Source organism: Phyllostomus hastatus, unplaced genomic scaffold (genome assembly GCF_019186645.2).
Source record: "Phyllostomus hastatus isolate PE091 unplaced genomic scaffold, TTU_PhHast_1.1 phas_contig_152, whole genome shotgun sequence".
In the NCBI taxonomy this organism is placed as follows: domain Eukaryota; kingdom Metazoa; phylum Chordata; class Mammalia; order Chiroptera; family Phyllostomidae; genus Phyllostomus; species Phyllostomus hastatus.
In genome coordinates this window covers 5,514,873-5,534,887 of record NW_025333622.1, presented here as the reverse complement: position 1 = coordinate 5,534,887, position 20,015 = coordinate 5,514,873, and the positions used below count along the sequence as shown (strand labels likewise).

Sequence of the window (20,015 nt, the reverse complement as noted above, 5' to 3'; positions counted from 1 at the left end):
CTTCAGTTGTAGGGGCATGTTAGCAGGTCAGATATATTGATTTGTATCATTGATTCAGTCAGCATTCTAGAATGACACATGCTGCAAATACATGGGAATATCAAGGCTATGTTGTCTTGGTAGTCTTGGCTAGAACTGTTGTAATTAATCCAGAAAATATAAAACAGAAGCTACGAAGAAAGAAGGTAAGTAATTGAGACTATGGAGTTAAGGAAAATCCAGACAAAGTTTCCTTTTCAAAGCAAGGACTACATTTCTTTTTTTATGTATGTGGGTGAATAAAATAAAGTATATGCATTTCAGGAATTTGAACCGTACTCTTTCCATTACTGCTTTGACATCCTGTGTGGCTTTATGAACTTTCCTAATCCTTCACATTTCTCTACTAGAACGTTATTTATATCTTACATTCTTTTAGTGTGAATTCCTATTTATACAGAACTATTTAAGTATAAAATGGTCTCTGAAATATAAGTAATAGTGACCATAATGCCTGTTATTAAGGCAAAGAAAGTTTACATTTGTGAACTAAATAACCTTTAATCTCCATTTTCTAATCACAATCTTGGAAGGGCTGAAAAACAGAAAGACCTCCTGTCATCTCAGAAATGAAATATTTAGTTCACCGTGTTTTGTTCTCTTTGCAAATGATTTACTATATTTAATTAAAAAGAAAATACAGGACTGCTTGACATTCTAGTCAAAACTGGTTACCTCTCTTGCAGGCAGACAGGTCAAAACTGGCTGATATTCAATATTATTTGTTTACCTCAGTTTTATCATGAATAAATCCAAGAGTCTTAAAAAGCTAGTATATTTAAATAAATTAATGAAAAGATACAGTTTTGCATTTATTATACACTCTTTTCCAAGGAAATTATCGCAAGAAGGAATAATAAATGAAATACAAGAGTTTTAGAAATATATTTTTCAGCAATGTAGTCCAGAAGTTCATATCTTAACAGCAATCAAGGAATTGTTCATTACTTTAAAAGGACAGATATCGGGGTAGGGTTAGATCATAGGAATTCCATTATTTAACTGTAAGAAACTGCAGTTTTATGGTTGAAACTTTACTAGAAAAAGTTGACTGCTTGCACTGTTGCTTAGGTATCTGAAAGTGAGGGGGGACGGTGGCAGTGAGGATGCAGTGACAGCTAAATAAGAACTTGAATATAGCATGAAAACATGCAGTTCTGCTAAAAATAAACAGAAGCTTAAGTGGGCACCGATATTCCCCAGTTTGAAAATAAGATAACATATAAACAAATTTTTTTTTTATTTTAACCACAAGAAAAAAAAGGAACCTGTTCATTTAGGGCAAAGACCACAGTAACAAAAGGAGTATCTTGGTTCAATTCAAAATAAGAGATTTTTTGTTTTGTTTTGTTTTAGACACAAGGTTTTTTGTTTTTTCACTTAGCACATATTTATTTATTTATTTATTTTTATTTTATTTTCATTGTTGTTCAAGTACAGTTTTCTTCCCTTTACCCCCATCCCAGGCCCTTCCTACCCCTTCCACCTCCCTCCACCCTCCCTCCCATCTCTACCCCACCCTTGTTATTGTTCATGTGTCCTTTATACTAGTTTCTTCAAACCCTTCCTCCCTTCCCCTGAAATTCCCTCTCCTCTTCTCTCTGGTCACTGGCAGCCTGTTCTCAATTTCAGTGTCTTTGGTTATTTTTTGCTTGTTTCTTTGTTTTGTTAATTTGGTTCCTGTTAAAGGTGAGATCATGTGGTATTTGTCTTTCACTGCCTGGTGTATTTCCCTTAACATAATGCTTTCCGGTTCTATTCACGTTGTTGCAAGGGGTAGGAGTTCCTTCTTCTGCTGCATAGAATTCTGTTGTGTAAATGTACCATAGTTTTTTTGATCCACTCGTTTACTGATGGGCACCAATGTTGCTTCCAACACTTGGCTACTGTAAGATGTACTACTATGAACATTAGGGTACATAGGTTCTTTTGGATTGGTGTTTCAGGGTTCTTAGGATATAATTCTAGCAGTGGAATTGATGGGTCAAAAGGCAGATCCATTTTTAGTTTTCTGAGGAAATCCCATATTGTTTTCCATAGTGGTTGTACCAGTCTGCAATCCCACCAACAATGCACTAGGGTTCCCTTTTCTCCACAACCTCTCCAATACTTGTTGTTTGTTGCTTTGTTTATGATGGTCATTGTGACTGGTGTGAAGTGGTATCTCATTGTGGTTTTAATTTGCATCTCTCTGATGGCTAGCGATACTGAGCATCTTTTCATATGTCTCTGGATCCTCTGTATGTCCTCCTTGGAGAAGTGTCTGTTCAAGTCCTCTGCCCATTTTTTAATTGGGTTGCTTGTCTTAGAGTAGAGTCATGTAAGTTCTTAATATATTTTGGATATTAAACCCTTGTCTGAGGTATCATTGGCAAATGTTTTCCCATACGGTTGGTTCTCTTTTTTATTTTAATACTGTTTTCTTTAGCCATGTAGAAGCGTTTTATTTTGATGAGATCCCATTTGTTTATTCTTTCCTTTATGTCCCTTGCTCTAGGGGACATATCAGTGAAAATGTTGCTGCATGAAATATTTGAGATTTTCCTGCCTATGTTCTCCTCCAGGACCTCAAATGGTGTCACAGCTTATATTTAAATCTTTTATCCACTTTGAATTTGTTTTTGTGTATGGTGTAAGTTGGTGCTCGAGTTTCATTTATTTTTTTGCACGTAGCAGTCCAGCTCTCCCAATACCATTTGTTGAAGAGGCTATTGTTACTCAATTTAATGTTGCTGCCCCCTTTGCCGAATATTAATTGACCATAGAGACTTGGGTTTATTTCTGGGCTCTCTGTTCTTTTCCATTGGTTCATGTGCCTGTTTTTATGCCAGTAGCAGGCTGTTTTGATTACAGTGGCCTTGTAATACAGTTTGGTGTCAGGTATTGTGATCCCTCTTACTTTGCTCTTCTTTCTCAAAATTGCAGCAGCTATTTGGAGTCATTTATGGTTCCATATAAATTTTTGAAGTGTTTGTTCTATGTCTGTGAAATATGCCATTGGTACTTTAATAGGTATTGCATTGAATCTGTAAATTGCTTTGGGTAGTATGGACATTTTGATGATGTTAATTCTCCAATCTATGAACATGGTATATGTTTCCATTAGTTTGTGTCTTCCTTGATTTCTTTCTTCAGTGTTGTGTAGTTTTCTGAGTACAGGTCTTTTACCTCCTTGGTTAGGTTTATTCCTAGGTGTTTTATTTTTCTTTTTGCCATATCAAATGGGATTTTTTTCTTGATTTCTGCTTCTGTTGTTTCATTATTGGCATACAAAAATGCCTTTGATTTCTGGATATTGACTTTGTATCCCACTGTTGCCAAATTCATTTATTAGGTCGAGCAGTTTTTGGGTGGTCTACAGGATTTTCCATGTACACTATCATGTCATCTGCAAACAATGACAGTTTTGTTTCCTCCTTTCCACTTTGGATTCCTTTTATTCCCTTTTCTTGTCTGGTCCCTGTGGCTAAAACTTCCAATACTATGTTGAATAGAAGTGGTGAAAGTGGACAACCTTGTCTTATTCCTGATCTTAGTGGAAAAGGTTTTAGTTTCTGCCCATGGAGTATGATGTTGACAGTAGGTCTCTCATACATGGCCTTTATTATGTTGAGGAATGCTCTCTCTATTCCCACTTTGCTGAGTGTTTTTATCATAAACTGGTGCTGTACCTTATCACATGCTTTTTCTGCATCTATTGATACGATCATGTGATTTTTGTTTTTGCTTTTGTTTATGTGAAGTATTACATTTATTGATTTGCCAATATTTTGTTGAGGATTTTAGCATCTATGTTCATCAGCGATATTGGCTTGAAACTTTTTTTCTTTGTTGTGTCTTTATCCGGTTTTTGGGTTAGGATGATGCTGGTTTCATAAAAAGAGTTTGGGAGTCTTCCCTCATTTTGATTTCAAAACAAGGGAATTTAATTTTGGTTCATATATGTCAGTAAGTCCAAGAGAAGGACAGACAAGCATATTCAGAAGGTGGAGCAGGAAAAAGGTTTGAAGAGATTCATATGTGGATTCTGCTTGCCACAGAAAAAGTTGCACAGTTCAAAGGACTGAACTAATTGATAAAGTATGTTCTACCATGTAAATACTATTCAAACTGTATTTGTAGTATGTGTGTGCTATATTCCATATTCTAGGAAACCCGCCCCTGGCTGATAGGACTGACTATATAAAAGCAATTGTTACAGCCTAAATGGAGAGAAACTTGCAGAGCAATTCAGTCCCAAAGGAAAGACAAGCTTGGAAAGAGACTTGTAAATGATATAAATATGAACTTGCAGGTGCTTGAAATAAGCATTGATTTAATGAAACAAATGATCCATTCTAAACTTATTTTGGAAACACATAGCATTAAGAAATTGGTTGATGAGTTGAATGAACCAGCCTAATTGAATTAATTCACAGTAAGTGTTTGTTTATTCTACTTAAATGAAGCCAGAGCCAACAATCCTGAATGTTTGAGGGGTTTTGTTTTTACTTAATTGTTTTTTGTTTTGCAATGGGAGTGAGGAAGGAAAGGGGGTTGTGATCTAGCCCTAAAACAGGAAGAATAAGGCACAGATCAGAGAGACATTGAAGGGGTAGAATTACCAGGCTTTGTAGACTGACTGCAATCAGACTGAGTTGGGACAGTCAAAAGAGATGCCTTTGTTCTTTTGTTTTTGCTTTGTTTTTTTTCCTTTTTCTTGAGTCTATTGGGGTGACACTGATTAACAAAATCATACAGGTTTCAGGTGACCGATTCTACCACACATCATCTGTACACTGCAGTATATGTTCACCGCCCCAGGTCAAGTCTCCTTCCATTGCCCTTTAGTCCCTGCCATACACCCTCCTCCACTGCCCACCCTGCCCCAGCAATCAAGACTCTGTTGACCTTGTCCATGAGTTTTTAATCTTTTTTTTCTATTTTTTGCTCAATCCCTTCACCTCCAACCCAAACACCCAATCCCAATCATAAAAGTTTAGAACGACATTTAATGCTTCCAGGTATTGGAGCTTACCTATCTGTAGATAAGCCAGTTTCTTTTTTGGCTCTATTATATTAATTAAAACTGTTCTGTTAAATGACTCTAAAATGGCCCCCTTGTGTAATTTAGAATAAACAAATTACTTGACTTTCCTTCCAAAGAGATACTTTGCAGGTAAGTAGAAAAATAAAGTGCAGTGGTTTGATTCATTTTACATGGCATTAGTTGCTCTTTATGCTTCCAGTACAGTAGAAGGTATATTAAATTATCTAGGATTTTAATTAGCCAACTCAATTTTAGCTATCTCTAATAAGTGTCTTATTTTTCTCACTGTAATATTTCAGCAGAGTTTAAAAAAGAAATCAGAGACTCTATTTACAGAAAAGATAATCTTAAAATACATGAAGTACATGAATTCATGGCCAATTATTAATTTTAAGTATCATATTAATTTTTTAAAATATTAAAATATATTAAATGTTTTAAAATATTAAAATATACTATAAAATATTTTTAATATTTTAAAAATATTTTTAATATACTAAGAAATTTTCCCTAATAATCTAAGCCTTTATTGATCTACATCCATTTATAGGAGGGGTCAGCAGCTATACCCCATAGGCCAGATCCAGTCTGCTGCTTGATCGTGTATGGCTGGGTGGCTGAGACTGGTTTTCATAGTGGTTATTATAGAAGAACATCTGTAGTCTAAACAATGATAGAGACTGCTGACTTTGAACCCCAACTAAGCCAAATGTTGACCCAAAATAAAGAATTCCTTTCTTCTTTTTGGTACATCTGAATTTTAAAAGAAATTAAATTCAGTTATTATGCAAAAGAAATCATAGTCAGTTATTAAATTTTTACTTTTGTGATAAATGTTTCATGGTGGAAAAATGTTTTCTATTGTGTAAACCTACCTGCATAACAGCCTTGATTTTTGCCTCTTGGCGTGCAAAGCCTAAAATATGTACCATCTGGTCCTTTACCAAATTTGTGGCACCCTGTTGTATTTTTTCTCATTTATTTTTTTATTTACTCATACATCAGTTCAGCAAATACTTTTTGAGCAACTTCCATATACCAGGCACTGTTGTAGGCCCTAGGGACACCATGGGAAACAAGATTTTATAAAAATTCTGCCCTCATGAAAGCTATATTCAAATTATATACATTATCACCTCACAACTACCTTCTCCCATTATTCCCATTCTATAAATAGGCAAATTGAGGTTGAGAGAATTTAGGTAGCTTACCTGGAGTCTCTCAGCTGAATTGAACCAAATTATACCTGACCGTAAGGCTTGAGTGAGCTTCTGACCAGTGGGTAGGGCTCTGTGTTCTGTTTAATGTTATTCTGTCACCATCTTGAAATTTTTAATAATTATTTGAACAAGTTTTTGAACAATAAATACATTAAATTTTGCCCTGGCCCCCAAAATTATGTAATTAGTCCTTCCACTAAGGCACAAGTACTTCTTCTTAGACTGCATTTCTGCCTAGCTGTTTTTCTTTTTTCTTTTTGTTTTAACACCCACATAAATGTATCTAGGAAGAGGGTTTGAAGTCTCTCAAACACTTTAGAAAAATCAGCTATTATCATTTAATATTCCAATTTACCAAAAGACTAAAAGTTCCTTGAGTGCTAGGACTGTCTCTCATGATACTTTTTTTAAGTTCTTCTGTGCCTAAAGCATAGAACACACTGAAAACAGAATGAATATTTTTCCATGGCATTAAATTCCATTAATATCTGAACTTTGTCAAGGGTAAGAGTTGGCTCTGTCTCATCTTAATTTACTTCCAGGAAAGAGCAAAATCTTAACCAGCAATATTTTCCTCTAATCTATGTGCATTTGTAAATTTTGAAACAGATGTTAGATCTGAGTTAAACAGAACAGAAGAACTGACCTTTTCTGATATAAGGAAATCCTTTGTCTGCAGTCGATGACTGCAACGTTGACATCTTTGAAGTATGCTCGGAGTTTACTGCATTTAAAATGCATGCTTTCCCCTGGCCGGTGTGGCTCAGGTGGTTGGAGTTTTGTTCCATAACAGAGAGGTTGAGGGTTGATTCCTGGTCCAGGCACTTACCTAGGTTGCATGTTTGATCCCCAATCCCTGGTCCTGATGCATATGAGAGGCAACTAATTGATGTTTCTCTTTCACAATGATGTTTCTCTCTCTCTTTCTCTGTCTCTCTCTCTCTTCCTCTCTGTCTAAAAAGCAATGGAAAAATGACCTCAGTAAGAAAAAATAATAAAAAAGAATGCTTTATCATCCTTTCTTTTAATTTCTTGCAGCCTAGTCATTGTTGGATAAGTGAAATGGTCGAACAACTGTCAGTCAGCTTGACTGATCTTCTGGACAAGTTTTCAAATATTTCTGAAGGCTTGAGTAACTATTCTATCATAGACAAACTTGTGAAAATAGTGGATGACCTTGTGGAGTGCATGGAAGGACACCCATTTGAGGTAATCTGATATTCACTGGGATCGTTTTTTACTACTCTTCTCTAAAATCTATATGGATTGTGGTAGTAGATGGGCATCTTTATTTGTGTGATTTTTAATGTATAGATTTGTAATTTTAAAATATTTTGAAAGATGAGCATAGAGATAGATGTTTGTAGTTATGCCACAATGTTGAAATGTACATTGACTTCAAAGTTGCCATTTAATGTAAAAATTGATTTACATGATAATATAAAAATAGCCCTAACTTTATTTCATATGTGAATGAAATTCTCATAACTTTCCTACTAGGTTATGAGTGTTTATTTACCTTAAAAATTGTGTATAATGAACAGTTAAACTTGACCTCTTATCCACAGTAATTATGTCGTAACAAAGAAGCATATTTTAGTATCTCCAAGTCATTTTATGACTAGTTGTTACCAACTTCAGAATGTGGGCATGACAATGATTTGGCTTCTAAGCATATTGAAGAGGCAGTATACCACTGGAGATTAGGTACAGAACAAGGTGTTGGAATTCAAACCCTGATGCTGTCACTGATTAGCCTGGTGAACTTCACCCCTCTGGGCTCATGTTCTTTATGCCTAAAATGGGATAATGATCCATCTCATAGAGTTGACATTAGATGATTTGTGATAGTGCTTTAGCCTTGTGTCTGGCAAAAGAAATGTTAATAGATATTTTTATTATGATGACTTTATAACATTGTTTCTATAATAGGATAGGTTTTGGGAAACTTGCTTCGGCAGAGAGTTCACAAGCCAAGGTTTAGTCTACAGGCCCTTCAGAAGTTTAAACCAAGTTTTAAATAATGATTCTGTGCTATAACACTCAAATACTTCCTCCTCATCAAAATTCCAGTTGCCATTTAAGACCCAACATTGGTCTCACTTGTGTTCTCCGATCTCAGAATTCTTATCAGGCCAATACGCTAATCACCATATTTATTCACTTCCACTTTCTGAGTCAGATTGTATTTTACACTCAATGACATCTTAGAGTTAACATGTCTTTTTATATCATCTCAGTATAAATAGGGTGCTGATGGCACTGATAAGAAGCAGAGGTCACAAAAAGTAGTGTCTATCAGATGAAGTGTCAGGAAGGAAATATTATGCTTTGGACCTGGAAAGATAAAGTAAGTGTTCAGTGAATGGGGATGCCAGGAAGAGCATTCTGAACCCCAAAGAACTTGCATTTAGTGGTCATGACACTTTGGCTGAAACCCAGCAGATTCATACCAGGTGTTATTTCTCAGTTGTTTTGGATATTGAGTAAATACATATGAAGCACTTAAAGAGATACATAGTAAGTGCTATTTAAGTGTTAACTCTTTTTTTATTGTTGTTCAAGTACAGTTATCTCCATTTCCCCCCACCACCACTCTCCTCCACCCCACCCATCCCCACCTCCCACCCTTGATCCTACCCCGCTTTGGCTTTGTCCATGTGTCCTTTATACATGTTCCTGACAACCCTTCCCCCTTTTCCCCCATTATCCTTTGGTTACTATCAGTTTGTTCTTTATTTCAATGTATCTGGTTATATTTTGCTTGCTTGTTTGTTAATCAAGTGTTAACTCTTATTATTGCCAGACTTTCTTTATAGATAATCAAGCATTTATCAATTCCTGAAATATAGCTTTGAAATAATGCCTTTGGGGACTTTAAAAATTAATCATACTGTTTATTCTTTTGTGACTTCTTTCACTCAGCATTATGTTGATAAGATTTATGCACTTTGATGCATATAGCTGTGGTTAATTTTTCACTGCTTATATAGTATTCCGTTGATTCAACATACCACTATTGATTAAACCACTCTCCTATTGATTGATACAGACATTTATATACACTGCTGGTAAGAACTGTTGTATTTGTCTCATGGTGCATAAATCCAAAAGCTTCACTAGACTGTTTACCTAGGTGTGGAGTTTCTGGGTCATAAGAGGGGCACATGTCCAACTTTACTGGATAGTATCAAATGTGCCAATTTACATCATTCCATCCATGTATAAGAGTCCCCTTAGCCCCATCCATATTCTTGCCAATATTTAGCATCAACAGACTTTTTAATTTTTGGCTATTTGGAGGATGTGTATTAGAGGTTTATTTTTTTAAGTATGGAATAATGATTATAATGAGCATCTTTAAAGAGCAGTGCCTGTAATTTGTTGTTAGGATTATTTCATTGTTATGGTGTTGAATTCACCTTACTCATCCCTGCTGCCCATACTGTTCCTTTTAGCTGGGGTTGAGCCTCAGACTGAACTGAGTGAGATTGCTGTCCCGCTGTACCAGTGATAATGTATGTCAAAACAGTCTTCTCTGTAGACCCTGAAAAATATAATTCTGTTTTTTCTTCTTCTAGAATGTAAAAAAATCATCTAAGAGCTTAGAACCCAAGCTGTTTACTCCTGAAGAATTCTTCAGAATTTTTAATAGATCCATCGATGCCTTCAAGCACTTGGAGATGGTGTCACCTAAAACTAGTGAATGTGTGGTTACTTCTACATTAAGTCCTGCAGAAGGTAAGACATCTAAGCATTTCTAATTTAAATGTAAAAATCAAACTTGAATCTCATATGTATACTTAAGAACCTACCTCTGAGTCAAATATATGTAATTAGAGAAAGATGTATGTATTATATCCAATAAAAAAGCAAATTATCAATTAATGGTTGTAGATTTGTTTTCCTAGTCAAAGAGCTACTCATAATTTTCAAATTAAACAATCGTGTGTGAGTCAACAGTAAACAAATAGTCACTCATATTTTTCTTATGTGATATTTGCCAATAACGTACAATTATGTTATTCTTTACCTCCCATCTTCTTAATGTCCCTTTCTAAAATCTTTTCCCAAAGCATTTGAGTTGTGAATTCTGATCTTCACTAGTTATACTGTATTGAGACTCTGTCTCCCTAACCCCCTTCCCTAGGGTCCCTATAATACAAAATCTTAATGACATTGCCTTTTTTTAAAATGACCAAGTATGAACAATTCATATTTTTTACATTTATTAGCCTGTATAGGCAATGAATCTTTGTTCTGTAAGGTGACTGGTGAATTTCTTACTAAAAATAGAACAGTAAGACCTAGTATGAAATAAATAGGATTGGAATAATCTAGACTTGGGAAGTGGACCTGATAAGTGCTCTGGTATTGCACGCAGCCTTCTGGGGACTCTGTAATTTCTGGAAATCACCATGCAACACTGACACATTATTGCTTTCTATTTAGATTCCAGAGTCAGTGTCACAAAACCATTTATGTTACCCCCTGTTGCAGCCAACTCCCTTAGGAATGACAGCAGTAGCAGTAATAGTAAGTACATACATCTGATTTAATGCATGCATGACTCCAGTTAGCATCGATAGGAGTATTGCATGGGCTTTAAAGGAAATCTCTACACTTACTACTGTTAATACTGTTCCATTACCATTCTTCCTGTTATGGTCTTCTGGAGAACCAAATGTGAGGTTTGTAGAAGCGTGTTTCCCTACAGTTTGAGATAATTATTAGAGAATTGGGCTGATAAATTTTTAGCTAAGATTATTTTAAAGAAGACATGAAATTACTTCTGGAAATATGATTTAAGCTTTTTTCATTGTTGACTTAACATACATCCCATGTACAATTTGCCTAACAAAAATGGAATTTTAAAATGGAAAGTACAAATGCTAGGTGTATGGAATTCCAAGGATACTTTTAGTTATATATATATATATTTATATTTCACTATGTACTATTGTGTGTTTGGAAGTTGAATGATTATGTTATTTGATTATAAAATTATATGTTGGAAGAGAGTTTGCTTCTTCCCTGAAATTGCTGTCGTCTTTGGCCAAGAGCCCAATTTTCTGCAAGTCTAATGTCCTCTTTTCAAATCTAGGCAAAGGTCATTGGATTTACTAAATATTCTGACCCTCCAGGCTCATGAAAGCTGTAAGAGGAAAAAGTTCATTTTGTGATCTTAAGCTAAGGAAGTCATCCCTGAAGACTGAGTAATAGGACATTGTCGTATCGTTAGGGACATAAAGACCTATCTATAAAAAGAAGTGATCGATTTATTATAAATCCATAGTAGCAATTCTGCATTGTAGAAATTTTTAAAAAGAATCCCTAATATCCCATTCATTTCAATTTTTGCCAGCAAAACCTGACCTGAATTGAGATGAGGCTTTTTATAGCTCTATCCTTCTAAAAGTGAATATTTATACATTTATTTATAAAAATATCAATATATGTGATTGCAGGTTGCTACCCTGACCTTACTGAGGACATTATATAATATACAATATATGCAAAACAGAATGTTCTAAAATCTAAAATTTTGAATTATACAATACTTCAAATCTGAAAAGTTTTGTAAAGGAACTATATGTGTACTAGTGAATTAAGGCCTTTTTTGCTAATTATGGATTTTATTAATTTTTTTCAAAGAAGCAACTTTTACTTCTTAAATTCTATTTGTTTATATTTCATTGATTTCTGATCTTTATTACTTCTTTCATTCTGCTGTGGCTTAATGTGCTCAATTTATTCTAGCCTCTTAAGGTCTCAAGGTGGAGAAATCAGATCACTGATTTTTAAATCATTCTTCTTCTCTAATATGAGCAACTTAAATGTATAAATTTCCTTGTGAGCAGCTTTAGCTGCATCCTGCACATTTAAATTTATTTTTATTTTATTTTTTCCATTACCATTTATTACATCCCACACATTTTGATATGTTGTGTTTTCACTATTATTTTTTTTTAATATTTTAAAATTCTCCTTGTGATTTCTGCTTTGATTCATGGGTAGTTTGAAGTCTGAAAATGTGTTTTCCCTAGATGTTTTATTGTTACTGCTTTGTAAATTAACTCTATTATTTGGAGAATATACATTATAATCTTTTGAAATTTGACACTTATTTTATGTGTATTGTTCAGATACCAGGTGGAGCATTCTCAAATTTAGAGTGGTTGCTGGTGTCCTTCAGGTCTTCTATATCCTTATTAAATGTTTTGTTGAATTTTTTATCAGTTACTGAGAGAGGGAAATTAAAAATCTTTACATTGTGGATTTGGCCACTTCTCTTTTTTAAAGCATATCTCTGATACACAGGATATAGGTGGGCCTTGTTATTTTATCTAGTTTTTCTGATTTTTAATTAGAGCATTTCATTCATTTATATTTAATATGATTATTGGTAGAGTTGGGTATGGGTTTACCATTTTGTAACTTGTTCCCTGTTTGCCCCATTTGTTTATTGATTCTCCCTTCCTCCTTTCCAGCCATCTTTTGGGTCAAAGTGTGTGTGTGTGTGTGCGTGTGTGTGTGTGTGTGTGCGTGCGCGCACCTCTGCATGTGCGTGTTCTATTTTGATTACTCAGTTGGATTTTCAGCAGCATATCTTGGCATTATCTTGCGGTTGTTTTAGGAATTACAACAGACATCTTAACTTGTAATATCCTACTTAGAGTTAATACCATGGCACTTAAAAAATATGTAAGAACCTTGAAACAGGATAATGCCACTTACCCACAACCATATTTTGTGCTGTGTTGATTGATATGTGTATATATACATATAGTCATAAACTCTACAACGCAGTATTAAATTTATGATTTGAACCATCATCATCTTTTATATTTACCCACGTAGTTATTATTTCCTGTACTCTCCATTCCCTCTTAGAAATCCAAGTTTTCATCCAGTGTTAACTCCTTTCAGGCTGAAGAACTTCCTTTGCCATTTCTCATTAGTGTACATCTGCTGGCTGCAGTTTGTTTCTTTTAATTGAAATATGTATTTTTGTCTTTAGTATTACAAGTATTATTTACTAGACATGAAATTCTAGGTTAACAGATTTTTTTTAGTTCAGTCCTTTAAAGATGTTACTCTGTTTTTCTGTATCTGTTGTTACTCACAAGGCCACCAACATCTGTATTATTTTTTCCTTTTACGTGCTAAGCCATTTTTTCCTCTGACTTTTTTCAAAAATTTCTTCTGTTTAGCAGTTTAAGCCAAGGTGTGTGTTCTCTGTATTTATCTTTCTTGTTGTTTGTCAAGTTTCTTGGTTGCGTAAGTTAATTTGTCCCAAATTTGGGGAAATTTTTGGCGTAACTTTTTCTTTTTATTTTTTATTCTTTCACCTCTCTTTCTGAGACACAGATCACATATAAGGGGCAGTTTAATATTGTCTCACAGATCATGCAGATCTTGTTCAGGTTCTTTTTTCAACCTCTCTTCTCTTTATTCTTCAAAATGAATAATTTCTGCTTATCTTTTTTCAAGTTCCCTGACTCTTCTGCCATCAAAAATCTGCTATTTTTTTCATCCAGTACATTTTGTTGCCATTTTAAATTTTTTATTTAAACTTTATTGTATTTTTCCATTACCATTTAGTCCCCTTATACCCTCTCCCCCAGAAATCACCACGCTGTTGTCCATGTCCACAAGCCCCTTTTTCCTTTTGCTCAATAAATTTAGAATTCACTTTTTAGAGCAGTTTAAGGCTCACAGTAAAATTGAGGGGAAGGTACAGAGATTTTTCATACACCCCTGGCCCCCATACATGCATAGACAGCCATTATCAATATCCCAGCCAGAGCAGTTCATTCATTACAAATGACGAATCTTTATGGACACATTATTAGCACCCAAAATCCGTAGTTTACGCAGGGTTCACTTCTTGGTATTTTATATTCTGTGGGTTTGGATCCAATATAATTTTTCATTTCTAAGTTTATACTTTGTGTTATAGAATTTCCATTTGATTATGTTTTATATTTTCCTGCTGAGATTTCCTTCCATATATTCATTACAATGATATTTTCTTTTATGGCCCTTATAATAGCTGCTTTAAAGTTCTTTTCCCTAATTTCCACATGCAGGTTATCTCAGGGTTGTTTTCTATTGATTGATATTTTTTTTCCTCCCTAAGTACGAGTCACATTCCCCTTTAGATGGCTTGTAATTTTAAAACACATGCCAGACTGGTGGATACTACGTTACTGTGCCTCTGGATTGTGTTGCGCTCCTTTAGAGACTTGAGTTTTGTTCCAGTGGGTAATTCAACTACAGCAGTTCCCCAGTACCTGTGGTGTATGCTTTCTGTGGTTTCAAGTTACCCACAGTCAAATGTGGTCTGAATATATTAAATGGAAAATTCCAGAAATAAACAATTCATAGGCTTTAAATTGTGCTGTGTTCTGAGTAGCATTATAAAATCTCTCACTGTCCTGCTCTATCCCACCAGGAAGTGAATCATCCCTTTGTACCGAATATCCATTCTGTATACAACACCTGCCTGTTAAGTCACTAAGTAGTCAGAAAATCTCTCCATTCTTGCTGTCAGAACTTCTTCATCTCTGAATGACTATTACAAGCACTGATAAAGTCTTAGCTGCCCAGGCATTGTTTCATTTAGTGCCAGGTTTTGTGAAGCTTCACCCAGCGCACCACACGTAGAGCCTATTATTTGACGAGTGGCTTAATGAGACTCTTCTGGAGATTTTTGAGGCTCCTTCTCTGCTCGGTATCTTTCCACAAACTCCAGCCATGTCAGCCACCCTGAACTTCAGTCTGATTTCCTGTGTCAGAATACTGAGCCCTAGTTGGGTTCTATCTTCCATGCCTCTGAGGGTGCCTCCCAGCCAGAACACCAGGGCAGTCATGGGCCTCACTCACCGTGAGTGTTTCCTCTCTCTCAGGAATTTTACTCTGGTGCTGCCAGTGGGCTAATGTGTCTGAAAACAGCTGCCTCAGATAATTTGGCTAGTATAATAATTATCTAGGTTAGAAAGGCTCATCTGCTGAGCCTTTACTATCATGATTGGAGGCAAACTTCTTTTCCACTTACTTTGAAAGACAAATTGAATGCAAAACATCTACTCAGTCTGTGCCTCTGAATCTGAAGGTACTTTTCAAATCACAAAATGAACGACCAATCTTCTGTTTCTGTTTGTTTTGCTTTGTTTTCTTTCTTCCTTTTGTAAAAAGTATGGGTCTTGCACAATAAGCAGCTTTTGACCAGGTGGTATCGCTCACGAACATGGCGCATAGATACCAAAGCACAGGACCAGCTCCTGTGGAGCTTGTGTTCTCATAAGAGGAATCAGACATAAATAAAATACTCAGGATTTTGTTATATTTATACTGTATATAATGTAAATGTAATACACAGTTGGCCCTTGGACAATATAGGTTTGAACTATACAGATCCACATGTATATATATATGGGTTTCTTTTCAATAAATACTTGTATGGACCATTTTTGATCTGCAATTGGGAGTTCATGGGTATGAAGGCTAAACTGTATGAAATGATCTATGACACTTACATTGGGGACTTTTATATCCACAGGGGTACTGTAACCAATTCCTCCCACCCCCACCCCCACACCAATACCCATCAGATACCAAGGACAGTTAAGTTTTGAGGGAGTTGAAAGTTATACATGGATTTTCAACTGCATGTAGGAAGGGGCAGGTTGGTGCCCCTAACCCCTGCATTCAAGGATCAACTTTTTATTATAGTATGTATAATAATAGATGCACGTAAGTGACTATTTTGGGAATAGGGTCAGGGATACATGAAGAAAGCATGCTAGTTTTCAGGGATAACAACCAAAAAGTGGCTGTGCTCACCAGAAGACTGGGCCCTTTGAAGGAGTCTAAAAATGTGTGTCCTCTTTGTAGCTTGTACAAGGGAATCCGAGTTACCCAAAGGGAGTTGTATTTTCAAAGTAACAGTAACATGTTTTGTACCAAGCTAAAGATGTTTTAAAAATGCTTATTTTGAGATCCTTGCAGAGTGTTCAAATGATATAGAAGGAAATCCTTACTTTGGCATTACATTATACATCTTCTAGAAACATAGTCTTGAGTCAGATTGCCTTGGTGCTGTCTCCCAGCCCATGCCTGGCTGTTTGGCCTTGGGTCAGTTGCTTGATCTCAGTCAAATGGAGGATGATACCACCTTCATGGGGTTTCTGTGAGTTTCAAACATCAGCACACATGAACCCGGAGCCATGCCCAATGTGTAATATGTGTTCATCATCAGTTATTAGAACAGTTGGATGCACTGAGGCTGTGGGTCAATGAATGACAAGCCCGTGGTGACCTTTGGATCTGAGTTAAGAAGCGGCACCAAGTAGCTTGTTTCCTAAGCACCGAGACATCCATGTTCACAGCGCGATACTTGAAAACAGACTCACTCTAAAAAAGAGTTCAGCAAATTTGTAGCACAGCTTTTGTGTCCTGTATTTGTACAGATGTTGGGCATTAGTAGTCAAACAGAACAAGTCAGTTCCCACGAATTTTTGACAGTGGAAAGTTTTTGTCATTCTGATATAAAATTAATATGTTAACAACCCATCCTCTGGAATTTAGGATTACTCAAATCCTATCCAGATGAGCTCCCTTACTCTACAGGGTTTCTTTGGGCAGTCTTTACAGAAAAGAAAAGCTTTATTACTGCTTGGGCTTTGGCCCTGAATACCCTTCACTTGGGCCTGGAGGCAGCGGATTCAAATCTCATTGATCCTTGGTAGATAGCATTAGCAGCAAGTGTTGGGAGTCAGGCCCTAGAGGTGCAAGCAAGCCTTTTCTGATAACTTTTTTTTTTTTTGCCTCCCTGCAAGAGGTATGGCAATATCATTATTGAACCACTTGAATTAATAGAAGAAATAATTGAGGAAACCTTGACCTTGATAGGAGGCAAAGCTCAGTTCCCTTGGTCCCATTGTACCCTTCCCAGTGTTTATCAGGCCTCTCCTGCTGGACGCTAGTCAGTTTCCAGGACTTTGCCTGGGGCCACAGTCAGGGGTGGAACTTTCAAAGCTGTTAAAAAGTTACAGTATTCAGAGCAAGATGAGCTTTCCTTAGTTAGGTTTCTCCAGCAGCCTTTGTTTGCAGTATCTCCCTTAGGGGCTTGTCTTACCTAAGAAAAATTTTGAGTGGGAGATCCCTGAATACTTCACTCTCTAGTAAGCCCCTTCTGCTTTTTTTTTTTTTTTTTTCTGTGGTCTCTGTCTTGAATGGTGCAGTTCAAGATTTGACCTTTGGGTAAAATAGGGAGAGCAGAATGTTTGGCTGCCTTGATTCCCACCCAGGCCTCTAGTCACGGAGTTCTCCATAGCACTGTCCTAGCTCATTCATTTTCCATGGTACTGGGGGACAAAATATTCATAGCCTCATTTGTTCCCTCTGTTGATATTGGTTAGGACTCCTCAAGGAGGGTCCATGGTCAAATCTGTCAAAATTGCACACCAGCATTCCTGGTATCGAAAGTGAGCCAGAGCAGTTGGCTGTTAAGAAAAATTCAAACATGTGACTGGAGTATAAACACAAGCAGTTTATTTGTAGATAGTAAAGTTAAAATTCCTAAAATGGTAGGAATTGCTTATAGTTCTGAATCTACTTTCTTACAGAAAACACTTTTGTAAATGGTTAAATCCCAGACTAATGCACATAACCCTTAAAGTAACTGTATTGTAATAATAGTAACACTTTGGTTATATCAAATCTTATTTTATAATGCAGGTGTGTTTTGGTGAGAGAATTCTCATTGAGCTCCCATTTGAGATGCCTAAACTGTATTTCCCATGGGCTTGCAGGATGTGGGGTGGGCCAGAAAAACTGTGAGTCAAGTCTTGAGGAAGTGATTCATTGGCATGTGAATGGAAGACCCTACTGCCCTACCCGGGCCCCCAGTCCCTTACACACACACCCTCCACGAACGACCCCTCAGTGTGGACATGTGCCCTATTATTAGAGCCTCTTTGGAAACATAGGAATCATAAAATTAGTGAATTTTCTACTTCCACCTTACAAATGGTGGGAAAACAGTCAATTCCTGTTCTCACTAGAGTAAGTAAGATTTTTTTCTGGCCTCCCATTTTAAATCTATGGGTTTATTTTTTCCTGGTTAATGTTGATACACATACAGCGATTCAGTTCTTTTATATTATGTTACTATATTTAGGAACTTTATATGTTAAGTAGGTGACTGTAGGCTGACAGAAATTTGAGTATCATGGTAAAATATCATAGCCCAAAGCAGTCACTTTATCTTGGATTAGTTTACATTTGATTATATAATTATTGGAAATATATAATTTCTAAATTTATTGCATCTTCCAAAGACAACTGAGATTTTAACATCCAGAATGGCACGTGTCAGTGTTTCCAAATCACAAACTTGTTCCCTGTCAGGAAACAGTGAAAAATCTGTCAAAATGTTAAATTTTGTGTTGGGAGGCAGAGACTCTGGTGGGAGATGTGATTTTTTAAAATTGTGAGTCACCCCGCTTCTCGGGGAAGAGCCAAACAGTAACAAGGAAGGTGTTCCAAGCTAATAAATGTCTTCTCTCTCACTAAGTTACTTATTTAAAGTAACCAGTGGGGAGACACTGGTGCTTTCAGCCATTTTTTAATGTTTAATATTCTCAGGCTTTCCAAAATAAAAAGTCTGAGAAACCAAACCTTTACTTTACAGCCCGGTGCCCGTCACTGCCTGGCATGCAGTAACTGCATGTCGAAGGTATGAGGAGGAAACAGCATGACTCTAAGTGTGAGGCACCTACCAGTGGTCTACCCTCAAGGGACATAGGATGACAGTATATGCAACTGGCCAGACATGGCTTAATGCATGCAGACCTTGATCTGGGTCATAACACGTCAGCTTTGAAATTGCTTGGCTAGATGTCAAGAATGAGAAAGTGAAAGATATTAGAAGATAAAGTCATAGAAGATGGATTTGCTTGACAGTATAATCATTCCCCTCCCCTACCCCGCCGCCCAGGAATACAGCATCTGCACGCCCTACACATCAGTATTAACCAAGTCTAATCTCCTTTTGTCTGTGGGCTTGTTTCTTTTTTCAATTTATTTACCTTTTGGAGACTATATTGATTTATATTGTCATTCCAAAGCAATACTCTGCAGAAAATTCAGTGGTTTAAATATTTTGAACAGAGATAGGTCAAGAGCACATTACAGAAACAGTTGGGAACCACCAGAGCGATAAGAGCCAAACCTCTAGCGTGGACATGCTGCGCTCACCTCTGTGCTGTTGAAATTACAGGGAAGGCCTCGCATTCCATCGGAGCCTCCCATGTGCAATGGGCAGCCATAGTACTGCCAGCGCTCATTTCTCTTATGATTGGCTTTGGAATTGGAGCCTTATACTGGAAGGTAAGTGTTGCTTTTTGATCGATAACTTTCTGAACTTTATATGTTTATTTGTTCTTATTATATTTACATAAATGATGAACAAACAAATGCTCTTTTCTGAGAAAGGATCTCACCAAGAAAATGATAAAATAGGTGAATTTCAACCTTAACAAAATTTAAATCTTAGAAAAGTTTTTCTCCCCATTTCTTGTTATGCTTTGGAGACAACTCCTCTGGCTGAGAATGCACACATAAGAAATGGCAACTGGTTTTGGTAGCTTCAACTAAATATAAAATGGGATAAAATATGCTAAAATCTATGATGTGCTTAAGCCAAACAGAAATGCCAT

General features: G+C 36.2%; 1 protein-coding gene across 2 annotated transcripts in view; it reads left to right on the top strand.

The window, feature by feature from the left end:
* Positions 1–20,015, top strand: part of KITLG (KIT ligand) — a 95,097-nt gene that overhangs the window by 61,969 nt on the left and 13,113 nt on the right. The window contains exons 4-7 of one of the 2 annotated variants that reach the window (XM_045830590.1): positions 7,327–7,497; positions 9,870–10,029; positions 10,741–10,824; positions 19,577–19,686. In XM_045830590.1, coding sequence (XP_045686546.1) covers positions 7,327–7,497; positions 9,870–10,029; positions 10,741–10,824; positions 19,577–19,686 — 525 coding nt within the window. The remainder of the gene's footprint in view (positions 1–7,326; positions 7,498–9,869; positions 10,030–10,740; positions 10,825–19,576; positions 19,687–20,015) is intronic. The other variant, XM_045830591.1, reaches the window with a different exon arrangement.